Here is a 22,649-nt window from a genome sequence, read left to right as displayed (position 1 = left end):
CTGCATCTCGGGACGAGGCAGCGGCAACAGAGAGGCAACGGATCCTACTAGCGACACCAGCACGGGTGAGCGGGATTCCTTGCGTACCTCTGAGGTGGTTATGGCTCATGTGTAAACGGGCGTATGGTGTTGACACGGAGCATGATGGCGAGCTCAGATCGCAGACAGGAAAATGCGAGTGCATTAAAGGGGATCAAAAGAAAACATTCGACAGAAGTCTGTCTGGTTGGGAAATTTAATGTTAGGAGAAGGTAAGTGACGCCAACCAAGTAAAATACAGGAAAAACACGACGTTTCGGGACCGGCTCGGCCCCTTCTTCACGGTGTGACTACGGGCGAGCGCAGCTTGGCTTTTTAAGCCCCTGTGTGGAGGACCTGCGGGTCAATGGCCGCAGCCCATGGACGTAGGATGAGGGGAGAGTCCCCAGGGAACGATTAACATTCTCTCGTGTTTGCTGTATGTGCCACGACTCGAGTAGAAGCCTCCTGCGTGGGTTAGCTTCCGTTTCCAATACAATGGTGCTGTCGAAGTCAATTGGGTGGTCACACCCTTCACAGTGTTCGGCCAAGGCGCTGCGTTGACGATTCATGTGACGGACGTCCGCTTTGTGTTGGTTCATCCTTTCCGCGAAGTTCTTCGTTTCCCCTATGTACGACGCCGGGCAGACGGAACACGGAATTTTGTACACGACGCCCTGGGCCTTTTCTCTGGGCTGCCGGTTTTTTGGGCGGGGGAGAAGGCGACCGATAGTGCTGGTCGGTTTGTGCGTTGTCAGCACCCCTTCTTCCGGAAACGTGTTTGCGTCCCCTACGTGAGAGGCGTGAGCGAGACGCTCGGTCGCATTCTCGGAAAAGAAGGGGTGCTGACAACGCACAAACCGACCAGCACTATCGGTCGCCTTCTCCCCCGCCCAAAAAACCGGCAGCCCAGAGAAAAGGCCCAGGGCGTCGTGTACAAAATTCCGTGTTCCGTCTGCCCGGCGTCGTACATAGGGGAAACGAAGAACTTCGCGGAAAGGATGAACCAACACAAAGCGGACGTCCGTCACATGAATCGTCAACGCAGCGCCTTGGCCGAACACTGTGAAGGGTGTGACCACCCAATTGACTTCGACAGCACCATTGTATTGGAAACGGAAGCTAACCCACGCAGGAGGCTTCTACTCGAGTCGTGGCACATACAGCAAACACGAGAGAATGTTAATCGTTCCCTGGGGACTCTCCCCTCATCCTACGTCCATGGGCTGCGGCCATTGACCCGCAGGTCCTCCACACAGGGGCTTAAAAAGCCAAGCTGCGCTCGCCCGTAGTCACACCGTGAAGAAGGGGCCGAGCCGGTCCCGAAACGTCGTGTTTTTCCTGTATTTTACTTGGTTGGCGTCACTTACCTTCTCCTAACATTAAAGGGGATGGCTACAGAGGGCTATGATCAGCCAGGCGAAACGTCAGAGGGCGATGATCAGTTAGGCGAAACGTCGCAGCAGGACGCAGCGACATCAGAGTCTATAGCAGAAGCGCTACAAAAGGTAGCTGCAACGGCGAGTTCCGATGCTATGGCAATCCGCCGCATGGAACTGGATTTCGAGCTTGCGAAGCATAAGCTCGAAGTCGAATCTCGAGAGCGCATCGAATTGCAGAAGCTTGGGATAGCGATGACAGGTGGCCGGCAGACCCCCTTGATATCGGAATCAGGGGAACAACGGCGAACGGGCCTCGACCCAGTCTCCCAATGCGCCAAAGTCCTAAAGGGACTCAAGTTGCCGGGCGACGCGGACGTACCGCTTTGGTTTGACGAGGTGGAAAGAGTTTTCACGACGTACGATGTGCCGGAAAACAGCCGCGTACACTTGATCATGCCGACGCTGACCGAGCGTGTGCGGTATTTGCTTCGCGGTCTTAAGGACGACGAGTGCAGCGACTACGAGTCAGTGAAGGCGGCCGTATTAAGCGAGCTAAAGCTGACCCCCGTCGAGTACTTGGATCGGTTCGAACGCGCCGCAAAGCGTAAAGAGGAAACTTGGGCCCAATTCGCCTCTCGCGTGAAGACATACTTTCACTATTACCTTCGTTCGAGGGAGGCAGACACTAAGGAAGATGTGGTGGCTCTTATCGTAGCCGATCGCATGAAAGCTGGCCTAAGCACCGAGGGTCTGGAGTATGTGCGCCTCCGCGAGGGGGAAAAGTGGACGAGACCGGATGAGTTATCGCAGATGCTTCAGACTTTCGAGCAAGCTAAAGGAAAGGGGCGCGCGGTGCGACCAACGACCGCACACGCGGAGAAAGAAAGGTCCCCATGGCCACCTTCAAGCAGTGACATCAAACGGCAGGCACAGTGTTATGTGTGCCGCGCAGAGGGTCACGTCGCTAAACACTGCCCCCGCGCTGCGCAGAACGCGCAGACAAACGATAAACGCGCCTGGGTTCAGAAAGTAGCCTTCGCCAGCGAGGACGCTGCCGAAACCGCTGAGTCGGCCTACCCACACAGGGCTCTGGTTGCAGAAATTAAATCCCCGAGATCGCCAGAAGAAGTGCGCAAATCGAAGCTGCAGCAGGTAGAGATCGAATGCGGCGGAGTACCGACAACGGCGATTATAGACACCGGTAGTGAAATAACGGTAGTCAGAGAAAGCCTTGTGCCAGACGCGTCTCATGAGCCTTCCGGGAAGATAAAGCTTGTCTCAGCTTTCGGGGAAACACTAGAAGCGAAGCTAGTTACGCTCGCGATCAGTATGAGGCGGCGCCCCACGCTTGTAGCTCGACCAGAGGCAGCACGTGTCGTGTGCGCAATTACGGGCAAGCTCGCGGAGGGAGTGGACTGCTTGCTCTCGCGAGAAGACTGGGAGCTGCTAGCACAGTGCGAACACAGCAATGAAGCAGTCGCCCGGGGCGGCGCACACGTTACAGCTGGCCCTACTACAGCATCTTTCACCGTTGTCAGGGAGACTTTAGAGCCGGTCTCAACGACAGGCGCGGCTCACGCGAACGATTCGCAGGCAGGCGAACCGGAGAACAAAGAGTTGGCCGTGACCATGGGCGTCCGGAGGGGGGGGCAAGGGGGGGCGGCTGCACCCCCCTGGAAAATCACTCACTCTAACCGTGAGTGATGGCCGCACACCAGGGGCGGCGGTGCGCTCAGCAAAAAGAGTAAAAGCGGCCCCGCTTCCAGCTTTGGGTCACATCTGCGAAGTGCCGCGGGGACGCGTCGTTGCAGACATACAGCGGCACCGGCGAGCATGTGTTTCGAGGCGTCTTGAGATGGGTGCCTGTTTCTTTGATCTCTAGAGAGGTAGCCACACGGAGGCAGACAGTGCACAATCCGGCCACCGATGAATTCTTCAGGAGGGAGGGACAAATCAGCCGTGTCCACCCCCGCTTTGTCGGGCTGCTCAAGGGCAAGCAGGTGATGAGTTGGCGCCGCCGCCGCTCGCTGTCTCCTCCGATCCACGGGAGAGCGCAGTTCGGTAGAAGCGCCGTTTTCAGAATCTTCGGCAAAGGGGATTAGCAGTTGCTTTTGTTCACGGCGACGCAGTCTCCAGAGGCGCCCCCACACCAGCGTTCCTTGCATCTTCTCCGGAAGCCAGCGCCTTTGGTCAAGGCAGCCCGATGGCGCCTGCCTGGCTCGCCTGGCTCGCCTGTAACCTCTGGCTGGGCCTCAAATCCCAACAGCGCCCATGTACTGTGCGATGTCAGTGCATGGTAAAGAGACCCAGGTGGTCGACATTATCCGGAACTCTGTACTACTCCGTCCCTCATAGCCTGAGTCGTTTTGGGGCTCTGAACCCCATAAAAACACACAAAACAAATTTTCCGACCGGAGTGGCGAGTGTCCCTTCCCCTCGGAAGTCGCGAGGCGTTCCTTTCACCCCCAAAGTGCTATTAGGAACGACGACAACAAGTCTCGCCGGGTGGCCGCCAGCACGCCTGTTTCTACTGTGTATGGCTGCTAGCGACTTGAGGGTGATTGCTTTCGGGCCTGCCGCCATGGACCACAAGCACCGAGAGGACCCAGGTGCCAGCTGACTTCAATTACGGAGTTTGCCCGGTTGGAGTGCAGGAACAAAACCAGACCCCCTTCATAAAGTGCCTGCACGTGTAGAACGCCGCCGCCGCCTCGGGGAGACGAACGTTATCTTCCCCATTTGCCGTGACCGTGCCAGGGAACAAAGGGCCTCGTCTCCGGTTGCTCTTTGGCGTGCCCAAGCACCGCGACAAGCTGGCGGGCCTCATCTCCGACCCAAGCACGAGGAACCACTTTCGGCGTTTTCGTGACCTCGCGTCTGGCCTCGAGCGGCGGGTGGCATTTGATGATCAACAGATGTCGGTGACCCGCAGAAACCTTCGGCTGGCCGGAGGCCATCACCTACCGCCGTCAACGCTACCTCGACGACAACCTTCTTTCCCTCAGACTCCACATGTGAAGGGGGCGTGACCATGAGTGCAGTGTCGTGTGTGTGCGCACAGGTGAAAGCTCTAGGCCCCTCCCACTCCGGCAAGGGCGTCCTCAACCTAGGGACTTTAGGGAAGAAGGATATAAAACTCGACAACGGATGCGGCAGAATCGTCTCACTTCTAACCACCAATGTAAAATGTAAATAAACCTATTCTCCTTTCGCCATCTACCTCTTCGCTCAGCGGCACTCCTGTCCTGAACCCTCAACTCCAACAGTGCGTATTCGGGGATACTGCGGCAAGTAGGCCCTTGCATGTGTGCGCGCCTCTGTGTTTGTGCTTCGGTATTTTTAGTGGCCGGTTGTCAACGAAGCTGAGAACAATCAAGACAGCGGACGAGAAAACGACGAGCGGCGAGTAGTGTGTGTGCAAATACTCGACTGTGCGGTTGCGCGAGCAAGATGGAGCGAGGTGTATGAAGCTGCGAGCGTGCATTTATCTTATAAATAAGTTTTCGTTGTATATATAGTCATTTTTTGTTTTCAACGTACGCATTCAACCGTTTTTTCAATCAATGTGTATATATTTTTAACACTACCAACCCCGAAGAACTCCATAGCCAGCTTTGTCTCGCGCGGTTCCGAATGATGGACATTCGGCGCTTCTTCAAGCGTCAGCGGTTGTCTGACGAAGCGTTATCCAAATGCGCCCCTGCAGATTCTGGTGTGATATGTGACAACGGTGTAGCATTTGAACAGAGTGATGCAAGCTTTTATCACCGGACAGTAGCTGATGTCGTCGACTCCATGGAAGGGACTCTGTCAACAGTGAGTTCAGGTAATGCAGCAGGCCGAGATGATTCCATTTCTCCTTTCTTGGGATTTAAGTCCGGATTTGACCAGAGCGATGCAACCTTTCATCACCGGACAGTAGCCGACGTCGTCGTCTCCATGGAAGGAACTTCACCAGCGAGCTCCGGTCACGCAGTAAGCCGAGACGATTCCCTTTCTCCTTGCTTGGGATCGAAGTCCGGAGACAACATCAAGAAAACAAATAACTTGCCTCAAGAATATGACTTAGGAGAGTTTCTAGGCAAAGCTAAACTCACTGGCATACCGGACTTTTTGAAGTTACGTCTTCTTACTAAGCCATGGTCACCAAATGTTACATACGATTTTAAGAAGGATGTAACACCTGGAAAGAGGCCTTTTCGACATCAATGGCTGGGAGATTACGCCCCCTGGCTTGCGTACTCAGCGACAGCGAAAGGCGCTATTTGTCGTTTTTGCGTCATTTTTCCTCCACGTGTTCACCGGGGTACTCAAGGAAGTTTTATCGTGCGCGCTTTCAGTAACTACAGAAAAATGCACGAGGCGTGCAGGGATCACGTAAAATCCCAATGGCACCAGGAGGCAATGACGGCCTCACAGAACTTTATGGATGTGATGAAAGGCAAGCAGCTACCCGTTGTAGAGCAGCTGAACAGAGCACTCCACGCGCAAGTTGAAAGGAACCGTGAGAAACTATTTCCAATAGTTTCCACCATTGTCTTTTGCGCGACGCATGACTTGCCAATTCGCGGCAAGCAGTCCGATAGTGGAGTCTTCAATGATCTGCTTGACTTTCGTGTAGAAGCTGGAGATACTCTACTTCAGGAGCACTTCGCTTCTTCTGCTGGCAATGCCAAGCACACTTCTGTCCGCGTCCAGAACGGGATCATCACAATCTGTGGCGACATCCTGAAAGAGCAGATAGTTACCGAAGCTAACAAAGCGTTTGCTTTTTCCGTTCTTGCTGACGAAACTGCAGATATTTCAGGAAAAGAGCAGATGTCTATAGGCGTTCGCTTTATTGACAAGGCGGGAGCCGAAGTGTGCGTTCGAGAGCAGTTTTTGGGATTTGTAGAGCTGGAGCAATTAAACTCCGCTTGCATCGCCGCGGCAATCTTGAAGTTTTTGACGAATGTCGGGCTGATTCTTTCGAACCTCGTTGGACAGGGGTACGATGGATGCTCTACAATGGCTGGAAAAGAAGCTGGAGTGAACAAAATTATACAAAAACAGTTCCCGAAGGCACTATTTTTCCACTGTGCAAGTCACAAACTAAATCTCGTCATCAACGATCTGAACGACGTCTCTGAAATTCGAAACACAATTGGCATAATCAAACAAACCATAAACTTCTTCCGCGAGAGCGTACTCCGGAGAAAATTGGTGCCGAACATTCCGATGCTGTGTGTGACAAGATGGTCTGCAAAATATAAGTCTATTAGGATCTTCTCTCAGCATTACGTGGCCATAGTCGAAGCACTCGAGGAGCTCGCGTACACGGAATCATGCTCGAACGCTGCAACTAGACAACGAGCTCACATCCTCTACTGCGCAACAACAAGCTCATCTTTCATCGTCTGCTTGCATATTGTAGCGAAGTACAGCGCTCGGCTCGAACCAGTTACGAACATTCTGCAAGGTGTATCCATGGACTTCCATTCTGTGCATGACCACATCACTGAGCTGCAACGTATTTTTCGCGGCCACCGGACGAACGCTGTAGAGGAGTTCTCTAACATCATGAATGCAGCAAGGGAGGCAGCCAATCACTTAAATGTGGTGATATCTGTGCCAAGACAAGTCTCTCGTCAGGCCCACCGAGACAACTACGGGATTCAGTCGCCGGAGGAATACTACCGTGTGGCAATATATGTGCCGTACTTGGACTCCCTCACTGCTTCTTTAGCTCGGCGCTTTTCTGAAAGCAATGAGAGGAGCTTCAAACTTCTCCAGCTGCATCCATCAAAAATGAAGCACTTGAGCCGTGTTGAGTTCGCTGTTCTCGCCGAAGAACTCCAGTGCTTTTACGGCGTCGACAACTTCAAGGAAGAGGCCATCTCTTGGTACGAGATGTGGTGCAACAAAACTGGGGACCCATCAGAAATAACTTACTGCGAGCTTCTACATCAGGCCAAGACATTCTTCCCTGGTGTTGCAAAAGCCATTGAGGTGGCTCTGGCTTTGCCGGTTACTACCTGTACGGTCGAACGCTCCTTCAGTACAATGAGGAGAGTGAAAACGTGGCTACGCTCAACGATGACAAACGACAGACTGGACGGCCTTTGTATGATGAGTGTGCACCGAGAGCGTGTAATGAAGCACAGGAATGAATTTATCACCCGTGTCATCACGCAATTCGCCCAGAAAAATCCGAGGCGTCTACAGTTGCTGTTTACTGACTGACTGTCGTTGCGTGTTTGTGAACATATTGTGCTGTGTGCTGGTCATCAATCCGGGTGTGTCGAGAACCCGTATGCAGCAAGACTGAGCACTCTTCTCCACGAAGTGATAGTATCTTTTTGCATTTTTATTAATTTTAATTGTTTCTTCGTTGATAAACTCCAATGTATCTCTCCTAGCCACGCTTTAATTTGCTGTTTGTAGTTTTTCTTTCATGTGTGTATTTTACTTATTTATTTTATTTATTTATAAATAAATAAATTTACTCCGCAAATAGTGCCTTTTTGCTACGAACATAACCCCCCCCCCCCTCCGGCGCCAACAGCCAATGGGGCCCCCCCCTGCAAAAAATTCTGCGGACGCCCTTGGCCGTGACATCAGGCGAGCAACATGAAGAAGGTAGTGACGGGTGCCCCGCCGAAGTCCGGCGCTCAACGCGTGACGATAAAGACGAGGCCCCAGAGCAGCGCGGGAGCTTCTGTTCGGCCCAGCTGTCAGATGAAAGCTTTAAGAAAGCTCGAGCTGATGCAAAAATAGTAGAAAGTGAGCATGCTCATCCCGTCGTGTGCGTTGGTAAAAAGGACGGCTCAGTGCGTATGTGTATAGACTACCGTGCGCTGAACGCGGCTACAAGTACTGACGCCTTCCCGATTACACCCCCGCAGGAGTTAATTATGAGGGTCGGCAGCGCGAAGTTCATTACTCTCGTAGATTTGAGACGCGGTTATTGGAAGGTACCAGTGGCCCTCGAGAGTCAGAATTTGACTGCCTTCGTCACCCACGAAGGGCAGTACGCTTGGCGCGTCGTGCCATTTGGGTTAAAAAATGCCGCTGCCACATTCCAGCGAATGATGAATACGCTGCTGTCGAGACACCAGAGCTACGCGGCGGCATATCTCGATGATATCGCCATTTTCTCCGCTTCGTGGCAGCAGCACGTGAAGCATTTAAGCATCGTGCTCGGCTTACTACGCGAAGCCAAACTGAAGGTAAGCCCCGAGAGGTGCCAGATCGCACAAGCTCAGATCAAGTACTTGGGTCACGTCGTGGGTGGCGGTACACACGGACCGGACCCCGATAAGCTGGCCGCTGTTCGCGACCTTGCGCCGCCTACTACGAAAAAGCAGCTGCGAAGCCTGCTTGGGCTATGCGGGTACTACCGCGAATACGTAGAGAACTACGCTGAGGTCGCTGCACCGCTCACATCCTTGACGAAGCGAGGCGTGCCAAACGCGATTCCTTGGACTCGGGAAGCGCAGGAAGCTTTTACTCAGCTTAAAACGTCGCTTTGCGAAGCTGCAGCGCTAAATACCCCTAATATGCTCAAGCCATACTGGCTGTTCACGGATGCGTCCGCGATCGCGGCCGGAGCTTGCCTGGCCCAGATGGGAGACTCGGGGAGAGAGGAGCCGGTCGCCTTCGCCAGCCACCGGTTCACTACAACCCAAACCCGCTGGTCAACAATCGAGCGCGAGGCATTTGCCATCATTTGGGCGCTCAAGAAATTCGACCATTGGTTGTTCAGAGCACAGGTTAGCGTGGTCTCCGACCACAATCCCTTATCCTATCTAACGACGAGCACGCCTCATGGGGCAACAGAAGAACTGAGGATTGGGCGAGTTGGTGGTGATCCATTGTAGAAAAAACCAGCGCTTACAAACACGGACAGAGGACAAGGGAAACAGACTGACGGCGTCAGAAACAGAACGCCGTCAGTCTGTTTCCCTTGTCCTCTGTCCGTGTTTGTAAGCGCTGGTTTTTTCTACAATGGATCATGGGGCAAAACTGGCAAGGTGGGCGCTGGCCTTGCAGCGCTACAATGTCGTTGTGACACACAGGAAAGGCACCTGTAACGGCAACGCCGACGCGTTGTCTCGCGTCCCTAGCACGAGCTGGGGTAAGGAGCAATGAGCCATGGCCCCTCGGGCTACGTGAATGTTCCCGTTCACCCGCTGCAATTTGTGATGTGATCGGTGATCTGTGGCCAGAACTCTGTGCAAGGATGCTTGCATGCCCCTGACTCTCGTACTGTGACAGATATCGTGTATGCTCTGTGTATAATCCATGAGTGTTTTTGTGCGGTATCGGCGTGTTGTATCTTTGTGACCCGAGAGTCGTTTTTCATCATGTCATTTTCTTTCTATGCATATTGTGTTTGTAGACAGCCGCGATCTTTTGTTGATCTTGTCTAAACGAGCGGACTCCCAAGCTCGTTTATCCTCTCAGGGGGGACGTGTAAGATCGCGCCTCGTACACGACCTCGCTGGCTCTCCCCTTTGTACTTCCCGCGTGGCTCGCGCAGTGCAGCAACAAATGCGGAAGCAATTACCGGCATGGGGAGGACGCCACTTTGGAACGCAGCCGTGACGCCTCGGGCAGAGGGCGCGCGTGCGGCGTGGCCTTGCCGTCCCGAAAGGGGTGGTCTCCCTCCCACCGCGACTGATCAAAGGACTGATCCGCTGACTGATAGCGTTGTAGCCATGCGGGGAGGTAAACAAAGGTCTACCGGTTGGACGCAGCACGCCAGGGTGGCCGCCCTGAGGCAGTTACGCACGTGCATGCACTTAAGACGGAAAGTGCGTTCTTGGGGGAAGGCGAGGGTGTTGCGTGGAGAGCGTTTTACGAATGTTTTCTTGATTTGTTTGTTTTATTTATTCGAGCCCTGGTTTCGAGGCTATGCCCAACCCACAGGGCCGTGGCTACTGCGAAATTAAGTAGCGATTGGTTGATCAAAGACTGGGGCGGGTCAAGAGAAATGACCGCCCCAGCACCTTTGTTTATGTAAGCAATAAAAACGGAAGGAAAAGCCAGGAATGGCAGTCCTAAACAGGCTCCGTGCTTCGCACGTACGGAAAACTTCTAGGCTCTAACCGAGACCGCCGGTCGATGAGTAAGATTTTCCGAAGTCGCATCTCTGTGTGAGATAAGTCCTAAACAGGCTCCGTGCTTCGCACGTACGGAAAACTTCTAGGCTCTAACCGAGACCGCCGGTCGATGAGTAAGATTTTCCGAAGTCGCATCTCTGTGTGAGATAAGTCCCAACCAGGCTCCGTGCTTAGCACGTAAGGAAAACTTCTAGGCTCTAACCGAGACCGCCGGTCGATGAGTAAGATTTTCCCGAAGTTGTATCTGTGTGAGATAGTATCTCTATGTGAGATAAGTACCTTCTAAGTTGCAGTACTTGAAACGTCTGTGTGACTTCATGCTTCTGTAACTGAGTTTGCCTTGTATATACTCTGTAAATATAATTTCCCTTTCGTACCTTCTGCTTCTGGACTCCTGTGCTTCAAAACACCACCGAACAACTCACGTTTGGAGGAGGCTGAACTCCCCCGAAGAAAAGCAAACGAACCTGAAGAAGGAAGAGAATTTACTAGCACCAGTGCAACTTTTCGCTAACTGTTCCGTGAAAAAGGTCAGCAGAGCTAATTCGGCGGAGTTTAGAGGGGCTTCGGGGTGCCTGGCCTCGAGTTGTGTCCTTCACTCGAGTAGTGTCCTTCACTCGAGTAGTGTCCTTCACTCGAGTAGTGTCCTCCACGACGGCTGTAAGCATTGCCATTGAGTCGGCGTCACGGAAACTTAGGTCTTCCTGGCTAAACCTGTGGAGGTCCCGGCGGACTGGAAGTCCGCACTTCAAAATTTAGAGCGTGGTTCCCCTCCGAAAGGTTATGCGTTAACTCTCTTAACTTGGTCCAGCAACTACACAGAAAGGGATTATTCCCAGCAAACCAAAAACCTCTCAGAGACGTCTAGCTAGACGGTGTTCAAAGGTGTTCAGCCATTGTGTCCGCCCAACAAACCATGTGTGATCAAGGGGATAAAGAGGCCTGAAGTCACTGTACAAGGCATTCGCACGGGTGGTGCTCGCACGTTAGTGTGTACACGTAAGACAGGCCTGGCAACATCTCCGCTGTTCTTCATGTGGCGTATACAGTGATTCAGACTGTTATCTTATGTGCTGTCCTCATCACAAAGCGGAGAGGAGAGTGCTACTTTAGAAGGTAATGGTCCTAATCGATTCGCTCAAAAGGGCAAGGGTGCCTCAATGTTCTCCGCAACTCGCGTAGAAACGGGACATTTAGGAGGGAGGGTTCTGAAATTTCTTCATGAGATTGATGTGGACTCAAACTGGTGACTGTGGCAGTTGACAACCATTGTGGGTGCTTGTGTGTGCGGTGGAGACGATCTGTGTCTCAAACTCTCGTGTTGAACTAATATTTAAATTCCGCTACAGTGGAGCAATTACCGATAGAATAATCGCAAGGCTGACCTAACCTATGGCTTACAACACCCGTTTCGAAACAATCGTAGCTGATGTCAAGACCGGAATGGCATATCTATACTAGTGATCACGTTTATTATTTCCGCCCCCTCCCTCATAGAGTCTGAATAAAAGAGTCGTTATCATATTGGCTGTACTGTCTTTGTTTATACTGAACAAAAAAGAATTGAATATGATTGGCAGTTTAAGGAATTGACTTTCTTTATAGGGTTATTTTTATGATGGAGAAATAATTTCAGCTTGGGCTGTTAATTGTTGCCTCTTTTGTAAAAAAAGAAATAGGTGCTAATATGGCAAATCTAATGCATCTACATTGTTTTGTAGAACAGCATTATTAGATATCGATATCAGATATAGTGAAGTTGTCAAGCCATAAACCGAAGTGTGGAATGATGTAGTTCCTTCGTACATGATATTTCTGACCTAGCTTGTCATTATTTCGAAGAGTGACCGGCAATCATACGATGACAAACTCATTTCGCGAAGATTCCTTCTTATCAGCGTCTTCTCTGCTATATCCATCGGCTAGTTCCCTCTAAGCTCCGGTAACGGCGCCAAAGGGAGGCGAGTAGAGTCACTGGATAATCCAGTGGATTATTCACTGGATAATCCACTGACTCTAAAGGCGAGGGATGGTGGCCGCCTCCTGAGAAATTAGCCGAGTTCTGCGTTTAAACGCTGATAAGGAAGATGTTATCTGGTAATGTAGCCCGTATTGCAGTCCGCTGAGTGGAGGGTGAGTGCATGATGCTACTTCTATACTTATAAGTAGCAATGCCGAAGATGCATCATACCTATCTCAAACTTAACCCGCCCCCCTCCTTTCCTCGCCACCCCACTCCAAATTCATTGGCGCCGTATCTGCTAAGCTCGTACCCAGCCACGGCGGCCATGTTTGCGCTCGATAGCTGACCCGAAAACTGAAACTTCGGTACTCTTCAGTAAACCCGAAGTGGTTCAAACTGATCCAGTGCCCTCCACCACACGGTGTACCACTCTCCCGGCTCTCAAACGTCAGAATTCTTTAAATAATAAATTCACAATAAACTTGCTCATCACGGGGCCGCTAGTCAGATTAGGAGGGAATTCTCTCTGTACCGACGGGTAACTCAAGGCTTCGTTGCAAGACTCCATTGCACAACCATTTAATGAGGCTGCGAATTGCCTCGGGCGGCAAAGGACGCCAGCTCATGAGCATATTGCAGCAATTCTTTTCCCGGAAGTGTTTTATTTTACAGGAATTACGCTGAGCCGAAAGCCTCCTTTCAACAGACCCGCGGCTCTCCATCACTTCCCGTCCACGCCGGAAAGCGGCGACTCCAGCCAGCGCACGTCATCATGCTGTGCTTCATTTTTTTTTCTTATTTTCTGCTGTCGCGGGCGGCGCGCAACTTGAAAAAGCTTCTGCACTCACGAAAAGCGTGCAGACCTCTTGCCAAGCTCTTTCCGGCGAATAAAATATTTTACAATCAAGCGTGCAGAGTTCATTACTGAGGCTGCAGAAAGCTGGCGCCCACGGCCAACCAGCCAAATTCGCGAAGGACATAAAAGAGATGTTTACTACAACTAACAAGAAAGCTGCCCGCGCGGAAAAGTCGGAAAGGAGTGGTCGACTCCTTAATGTAGGCTGTTTGAGCCCGGAGCCGCCATGAGCCACATAACCTTGCGTGCCAACAACTTTGTGAATCCAGCTTGTGAACAGATGGTGCCGATTCTATAGCTTCTACTGTGGCGCATGACTCAGTGGGAAAAAGTCGGGCTGCAGTTCGGACCTTTTTGTGTATTTCTTAGTATTCGATTTTTCTGCAATTCTTGTTGACGCTCTTTTTTTTTTTTTGTCAAGTATGAACCCATATACCAACAAGCCCAAATTGCGACCTTGTTCAGTACTTTACGTAGGCGTGCCGCGTGAAAGGCGGCGAGGATTCGAACAGCTATGTTAAAGGACTGGGCGTGGAAGCGTAATATTTGCTTCTCGATGTTAGAAAGTTTTAACATCGCCGCACGATAAACATGGTAACTACGGCAACTGCGGTCGTACCGCAAATGTGGCTATGCAAGCATGGCAACGGTAGCAACGGCAACTTGTCGCACGACTGTCCGGCTGTGCTAAAATATATATCTAGTCTTGAGAACCTCTACGGGGCGGATTTATCTGCCCAATTCAAAACAATGCTGCTTCGACGCGAGCACGCACTTTTCAGCAACGGTGGCGCCCCCACGCGGTTCTTTTCCGAAGCGGTCTGCCGGTGATCGGCGTTCGCAGTGCAAGCAGCTACACTTCGCGCAATGGACGTGCCGGCGCGAAAAGTGTGAAGCGATCGTTTGTGTAGTGTCCCCCAGTGCAAAAATCGTGCCGGGTGAGATGAACTGAGCCTGTGCAGTTCCTCTAGGTGCAAAAAATTGAAAGCACATTGAAGCTTCGAGCTGTAGATCGGGAATAAAGTGAGTGATTCAAATTCGATGGTCGTGTACTGTGAGAAATCTAGAAAGATTTCTTCTGGCGTTATATCGGTGAGCTAGCCGCCACAGCGTGACTGGTTACGGCACTCCTCAATCCGGAGTTTCATGACTTCAATCAAGGATATTAGCCCTCTGCGACCACGGCTGACAGCCGGCACCGTGTCATCGCTACAGATTACCGAGTACTCTCACGACAGGGCGTCAAGAATAAAAAAAAAACAGGCCGGTTAGAGAGTTTGCATATATGCGTTTTAAAGGTGTGGTTTGAATGTGAACAGTTGATGTTCTGACCGTGGTGCTCATGAAACATTTAAACGTAGCGGACCCCTGTGCACAGTAATGTTTTGCGAAACGTTCTGTATTTTTCGCTCGTTAGCATGTTCACGAGTTCTGTAAATAGGGCGAGGTTAAAGCACTAGATTATTGCCGGTCGTGGCTGATTACTGTAATTTACAATATGCAGTCCACATGTGTCAGCAGGGCTCAATTATTTCTGAAAAACATTTTGTTCACTAGACTCTCCGCATCCGATACACCAAGCCCAGAGGAGCAATGTGTGCGACCGGTGCTCAAAATTTATTTGCACACACCCCAGAACAATAACATTCTAATAGAGTAAGCGTACGGAATTTCAATGCATATCCGGCGATATTGAAAGATACTGTACTGTCCGCGCCTATAGTTAGTGCGCCGCAAAGCGCAAAATTTCAGCTTTTTTTACGTTACAGCCCGCGGACTGCATACCCGAAATTACGCTACTTTGAAGCCAATTACTTAGCCATTCATGTTAAAAAGTTTTAGCGCAAGTAAATGCAACAGAGGATCGAAAAGAGGCGCATGAAAGTGCTTCTTTAGTCCCCTATCTTCCTTTGCGTTGTATGGTTTCAAGCTGTTAACGGATCATATACATTGAAAGGTGTATCATTCCCTACGGAGCACCTCTGCATTTGTTCAGCGAGCGGCAGAATCGCTTCGACAAACGCAACAGGGTCGGGAGCTGCATGCTCCTTCATACGCACGCGCTTCCGTGGTACCTCCATCACCGCTCCGTTCTCCATGACGGCGATGCCGCCGCGCCACCTATAGGCGCTGAAAAGTGCGATATTCTGCTGCTCGCAGTGCAAGACGAAAGAGTGTATCATCATCATCATCAGCCTGAGTACGCCCACTGCAGGGCGAAGGCCTCTCTCATGTCTTTCCAATTAACCCTGTCGTTCCAGCTGCGACCACCATATCCCCGCAAACTTCTTAATCGCATCCGCCCGCCTAACTTTCTGCCGCCCCTGCTACGCTTGCCTTCTCTTAGAATCCACTCCGTTACTGACTACCCACAGGTCGAAAATATTTTCTACCTCTCTGGCAGTGAGGCATCGTCCCTGGAAGGCGCGGCCGCATATATTTTTTGAAAAGACTCTTTAATAGCGTAGTTACAGCCATCGCAATCAGGCTACTTCGCCATGCTCCTCTCCTTCCGTTCCCTCCTCGAGATCTTTAACTCTCGTACCTCGTCGAGTAGGCTCCGCAAGGGAAAAATCGCCCTTCCTCCTCCGATGTTAGCCGGAGGAGTGGTGTCTGGTGGAGTGCGTCACATGTCTACGTCATGACGTCGCCTTGAAAAGAATTATTTTCTTAGTTTTTGCTAACCGGTCTATTTGAAAGGGGGGGGGGGGGGGGCGGGTCTCACAAAAGCCTCTCTATTTTGCTTTTTCGGTCTCCTCGCGGTGTTTCGTCGCGTTTTTTTCTTTGTCCTTCCTCTCCCCAGTTGCTTGGGTCGTGGACGCAGTCGTCCGGAGCGAAGTGTCTTCTGCAAACCACCACATTCTTTACCGTTGTGTCAGGAAGGCCGATGCGTTGGAGCCAGACACGACTCAACTCATAATCTCCTGGCAATTTGTGCCGTATCGTGGTTCGACTCCAGTCGTTGCGTGCGCATCCAACGACGAAACAGCATCGTTGCATTTCCTCCGCACACTGAACGATCGAGAGGCGCGATCGGCTCGACCACCTAAACTTGTTCGCGAGCGCATCCTTTCATACATCTGTTTGTCATCCCCAGTTAGCGAGCCACCTTTTCATTACTTTTTTTAGGCCTCCCCATCGTTTCACGACCAGAGGGGCGGGGAGTCGGTTTTGTTCGTAACACACGGCGAAGCGCGGACCCGACAGCCACCCGTTTGCTTTTCTCCGTGTGTGTTTATGTGTTCTGTGTGTTTGTGTCTTTTCTCTGCTCCTAAGCTCATGTCGTTCAATGGAGCCAAGGTGTAGACAAGATGCACGAACGATAAGCGGTGTGTGTGCGGAGTTGTCGAGTGTGCGAGCGAGGGAAAGGCTCTGCTGCACACGACACGGAATATGCACAGAACACGCTGAAGCATACATGAACTGGCACAGGTAACTAAAACCTTGTTTTGGGGGGCTTGCACAGAGGAAAAAAAAGCTGAGGAGGGAGCGCGCACTCAGCGGCTCTCTCGTGGCGTGACCACGGCGGGGGGCAGAACCGACTCTCTCTGTTTTACTATTTTTTACTTTTTATGACTAGGGTTCAACGCTGTCGCCGGACGATCCCTCCTCAGTTTTTTTTCCTTCATGTGGGTTTGTGGCATGTGCCAGAACGGAAGCGCTGCGGAAAGCGTGCGCGACGACGCGACGCCCCCGCTAAGCCCACCCTTCGCCCGTCAGTCAGAACGACGCACCAATGGAATGCCTTTAGCGAAAGTTTTCCGTATGACATCAAACCAAAGGCTTGGGAGCCAGAGTAGAGGACGAGGACTTTTGCGTATGGAAGGAAAGAACGAGTGGGCTTTGACTTCATTTTTTACAGCTTTTCGGGGCGCGCATGGCTCTAGTATTTTGCAGAGGTTATCTTCGATGCCTCATCTATGCAGTGGGCTTGTTTTTCAAAAATGTCCAGACCCTAGTCAGTTGCCTTTTAAAGCAAAAGCCGTGTGAAAAACGTAGCACAGCTGGGTGCTAGCGACGGCAGCTACTTGTTCCGATTTTAGGCAGCCGCAACAGTCCCCCCCCCCCTCCCCCCTTCAACTTTTGAGCATGTTGAAACTGATATCGGATGCCTAGGTGAGATGACAAAGAACAAATTTATGTAGCGTGAATTTGCGGTACAGTTTTACATGTGGAATTTTGAAAAAAAAATATTATTACAGGTCATTTCACGCATTTGGAGAAACGGATCGCAGGTATCAGAGTAGATCTTGTTTTGTGTCGGAACGGTTTCAGAGTTGGGAAATGGGAGAAGTAGATATAGCTAGGTGGGAATAAGTACCAGAGTACAAAGGCAAAAGCTACACCCAGGCGCGCAACGTCCTACCGGGCACTCGATCTCTGGCACGAGCTGATTTCGGGAATGGACGTGAGGAATTTCAGTATATTGCTCATTTGTTCCCGCAAACAGATTGCCGAAGTCATCTCGGCAACACATGCGTACGACCACCATTAGACTCGCTGCACTGGGAGCTTTTCTGGCAAATTTGGTATATTTGCATAAGGCTAATCCGGTACGTGTTCCTCGTAGAAGCATTACTCGTGTAGTTTTGTAAGAATTGCACAAAGAGCCGCGCCGCGGGCATATAAAGAGCGGACGCTTTAAAACCACTACTGCGGCAGTTCTCCCATGCGCGCGTTCCAATTACACGAACTGCGCAGCTCTATGTATCTGAAATTTTCCCGGTGGTCACAGCGCGCATTAGCGGGTAGTATAGAGGAACCGATTAATGCTAGGGCTCAATTAGTTCCACCGTGAGATTGTTTCGCGGTTTATCTCAGCAATTCCACATTATGTACTTGCAATTGGCAATAAAATTTATTTTAACCACTCGCGTACGGCCACCGCAAACCTTTACACCTGTTTGAAACAGCCCAAAGAACACGTCTTCGACCCTGAATGATAAGCAATGAAAATAGACATTAGGTTCAGAGCCAGAGCTGAGAGCAAATACTTACGATTTAAACACTTCGCTTCAATGTCGCATAGAGGTGAGCTAAATGAAAAAAACTAGAAAATAAGACGCCCCGTGAGCATGGCTACTACGTCCCTCATTCCTGTATTTTTCTACGACAGTAGCAGATGACAACGCTCGACCGGAAGCAAGACTCGTCTGCATCGCTGTTAGGTCTCGTGACCTCCACTGCGGCCACTTTCCGCTGTTGGCCGGGATCAGAAGCTGCGAAACTGATTCAGTCTTAGTAACATTATTTTGCGTGGTATCAAGTGAAGCAGCGCAATGGCACCTGTAGACTTCGAGCCGTTGCGCTGCTTCACTCTATAATATACAGCATTGTACATCTCTATCGTGAACACTTTTCAAAATATTCTCGCCTGAACCGCTGGCTCGTTTGCGGTGGAACTGCGCACAGAGCTTGCGTGTTCTGGTAACTTTTGTCTGGTAAAAAGTTTAACAACGGTACTTACGTTGTTCAGCCGCGCAAGATGCAAACTCGTAATCATCTGCGCCAAGAACGAGGAACCGAAAGCCACCAGCGCCCGGTTGCCGTCAAGAGGAAGCGCTGGTGCCATCTCTTTAGAAGAAAGCGCCACAACGCGAAAAACGTTGACGCGAAAGGCGTCAAGGGAAGCGTTTTTTTAACCCTCGCACGCAGGCTGCGGGAGCGCTCTTACTCTCGACACCAGTCGCCATCTGTCGGCGCGCGCGGCCCGAGGGTAGGGTGGCTACCGAGGGACTGCGGGTCGCGCGGCGCCGCGCGTAGAACGCATGTTTACGTGTTCGCTTCTGCCGTTGTTGTGCTACATCAGCTAACGTATGAGGGTGGGTGCTGTGCGTCACTACTCACATTTTCCCTCTTCCAGAGATTACTGCGGTTATCTTGTGCGCAGTAACTCAACGTCACATCCGAGGGTAGTCTACCAGGTAGTGTACGGACTGCAAACCGGCACTTTTAAGCAGATTTCTGAGCTGTCGTGTCGTTTGTTGTCGCCTTTTACGTGCGATATCATCTATGATAATTTTATGCATCAGAATGTAGATCTGTTGATTTGACTCAGTGCAGTAGTAAGTGGATAGGCGAGCTGCAGATTGAAAGTCGACGGAGCGCGTGTTTTCGATCACCAGTACTTGTTCGGCATCCTTGCGCTGAGCTTGCTCTTGTTCCCATTAAACACATTTCATGCACAGGATTGTAAGCACGACCGCTACCGATTTCAGCTGCTTTTTTCGCACGCATGTCAGAGGTATCTGGGGGGTAAAGGTTTATCTATAGTATCTTTCTGCTGTTGGTGGCTTTGTCGTGGCGTGACTGTGACTACGTCCTTGACTGTGTGACTGCGACTCTGTATTGATTGCGTGACTGTGACTGTATCCTTGTCTGAGTGACTGTGACTTCGGTTTTTTTTTCTTTTGTCTTGATTATGTTTTTATTTTGTGATCTTTATTTTGTGGCCGGCGCTCAGTGCTTTCTTTGACTGTTACGGTGACAATGACTTTGCAGTGACTTGGGTTTTCTTTTTATTATTATTTTTATTTATTTCGCGGACTGCACGCTGTGCTTTGGCTATCTGCCTGCGTCAAACTTACTATGACGAGACTTTTGTTTTCTTTTCTTATGAGTTTTTTTATGCTCTGTTTTTCGCTTAATTTTTTTTTCTTCTTTGAAACATTTAGTTATTTTTCATTTATTTTGAATTGGCGTTAAGCCTGGCAAAGCATTGCTGGTCCAGGCATCCTCTCTCTTTCTTTTATGTTTTTTTACCTCTTTTTTTGAGAGGACCAATAAAAGGGTAAAAGGGTATCTACACTAAATTGGTTTGGTTTATTACGGTTTTAGGTCCCAAAGCGACTCAGGCTATGAGGGACGCCGTAGTGAAGGGCTCCGGAAATTTCGTCCACCTGGGGTCCTTTAACGTGCACTGACATCGCACAGTACACGGGCCTCTAGAATTTCGCCTCCATCGAAATTCGGCCGCCGCGACCGGGATCGAACCCGCGTCTTTTGGGCCAGAGCCGAGAGCCGTAACCACTGAGCCACCGCAGCGGTGCAGTATCTACCTTATTCATAGGAAAATACTATGCGCGATTTCATTACATTTTCCACACTTAGCCAAACGGCTACGCAACGCTTTTACACGCGGCGAGAGCTCCTGAATAAAATAACGCGACTTCGGACCTCAGAATTAGTGAAAGCTGGATTAGCTGCTCATATCTATTCAAGCTTTGATAAATTAAGCGAAAGTACGTTTTTATGCACGAGGTTGCGTAAACCATGACAAAATTTGTTTTCTGTTGGCGCTGCGACTCAGTTGAGCTCACAGCGGTAATTTGTTGATAAACTGGCGCGGCGACAAGAAAGCCCTGCTTGTGGAAGGGGGGGGGGGGGGGGGCTTTATGGCCGGCCGGCAGGAAGGATTAAGAGTGCATTGGAATTGGAACTGCATGCTAGCCGCACACCTAATGCTTGATATTGAACAAAAAGTTTCTTTGCACTGGAGCACCAAGACGGAATTCGATATAAGCACGAGCGCGTTCTAAGCGCCGGCACAATTAACCTGAATGTCAAACTAAATGTTATTAAAACGCGTCAATGTTATCGCTTTAATAACGTAAATACTTCCTGCAACAAAGCCACGCTGCGGAAGTATGCTCGACAATGTTTTTTTAGCGCCCGAAGCGCGGCCTCGGAACTGCCGCAGCCCCGCAGTCCCCAAAGAAACGCCCGCACCGCGGCGCGCCAGTCGGTGTAAAATGGCCGCGCCCAGGAGAGGCTCAAAATTCTGGTCTATAGGTGTGCGTGCCCTTTGATGGCGCCACAGCTGCCCTTCACGGAAACCCGTAAGTACCGCTGTCAAACTAAGTGCGAGACAAAAATTGCCGTAACACGCAACCTCTGTTGCAGTTTCATCGCAAACAAGCCCGCGGATGAGGCAGGAAATAGTCTTCACGATACAGATGAACAATACTGCACGTCTTGACCAACTCGCCCACCAGTTCATGTTGTTTGCATGGTTGCAGGGAACACACCAATTATTTGTCGCGCGACTATATGGGTTTCGAAAATATAGAGAAAAAGCGAACACGTAGCGCGATGAGCGGTACTGTAGATGTTTCTCGCCATGCTAAATGAAGAATATTATAATGAATATTCAGAGGACAGTCCTGCGAGGGATACTGAAGTATGCGGAGCACATTGCCTCTCACTGAGCAAGGGGAGCCGCACGACAAATTTCTTTGCGGAATTCATTTGTTACACGCCCTCAACGCCGACTCGTTTTCTGGACGAAGCGATGAAACGCGCAGCGTTACAGCGCGTCGAAGGAGTGCGGGGAAAGTTTGCGTACGTGGGGAAGCTGTTGCGACATCGCGCCGCAGTGCAAGAGCAAGGTGACCGTGTCGCGTCTCGTTTCTTCCGCGTTAATAGCGCCGGATTTTTACTTTTCTTCTTGGTCAAGGGCTTCGTCATGTATCTGTCTTTTCCTCTTTCTTCTTTCAAGCCCTTAATTCCTTATTGCACGGCTGGTTTCATATCTCGCAAATAAAAATTAATGTAGGAAGTACAATAAAACTTATTGCGCACGCAATTGCACGTCTGTACAAAACGGCACTGCCTAAGCCATCAAAGCCTTATGGTACTCGACCCGGGAAATCGCTGAGGCAGAAAAATTGCGCAGAAGGAACTCTTAGCAACACTGAATTGAATACAATTTCAAGTCTATAAAATTGCCAGGTTGCAAAGAAACGATATGTACATATTACAATAGCACAATAGCGAAAAAAAAACGAAAGAAAGGGAAAGACAAATCGCGAACCTTACTTTGCAGCTCGCTTTTAGATGTTACATTGAACACTTCGTCGAACAAATCGTTAAAAATTATATGGACATGAACGCAACGTCTGGCTGCACCGTAGTACCTTGTAAAACAGCGAAGAACTGCTAAACGAAGGTTGTTTAGGAGCCCACGTGGTGCTGCCTGAAAGAGCGTGAAAGCGCAGCTCTAAAGGTGCAGAGGTAATAAAATGGCCCATTTCTCTACTTGTTGCCAGTTGTATTCATTTTATACCTCTAAAAAAGGCTGACGTGCCGAGGGCGAAAGTTGCAGAAAGGTGGATGCTAAGATGGATGAGTGGAGTGACAAGAAAGGACAGAGTCCGGAAACGCCACGTATGAAGGGCGGTCAAAGTAATTGATGTTAAAAGAGAAGTGGGAGGCTGCGATGGTTTGGTCACTTAATGAGAAATGACAACGAATACGTCGGCAAGAAGGTGAAGAAGATGGAAGCTGGTGGGAACAGACCGAAGGGATGACCCAGAAAGAGGCGGCAA

General features: G+C 50.5%; 1 protein-coding gene across 1 annotated transcript; it reads left to right on the top strand.

Annotated features, from left to right (window-relative positions):
• The first annotated feature begins 1,438 nt into the window (after window positions 1-1,438).
• Window positions 1,439-16,629, top strand: LOC149353677 (uncharacterized). Its single transcript, XM_089575846.1, has 2 exons — window positions 1,439-3,023; window positions 16,600-16,629. Exons 1-2 carry the CDS (start codon window positions 1,554-1,556, stop codon window positions 16,627-16,629), a joined length of 1,500 nt encoding a protein of 499 aa, XP_089431972.1. The 5' UTR covers window positions 1,439-1,553.
• Window positions 16,630-22,649: the final 6,020 nt, after the last annotated feature.

The sequence above is a fragment of the Amblyomma mixtum genome, chromosome 3 (genome assembly GCF_055824585.1).
Source record: "Amblyomma mixtum isolate Tamu chromosome 3, ASM5582458v1, whole genome shotgun sequence".
Taxonomy (NCBI): Eukaryota; Metazoa; Arthropoda; class Arachnida; order Ixodida; family Ixodidae; genus Amblyomma; species Amblyomma mixtum.
The sequence above is the reverse complement of the archived record's forward strand: the minus strand, read 5'-3'. Positions and strand labels throughout refer to the sequence as shown.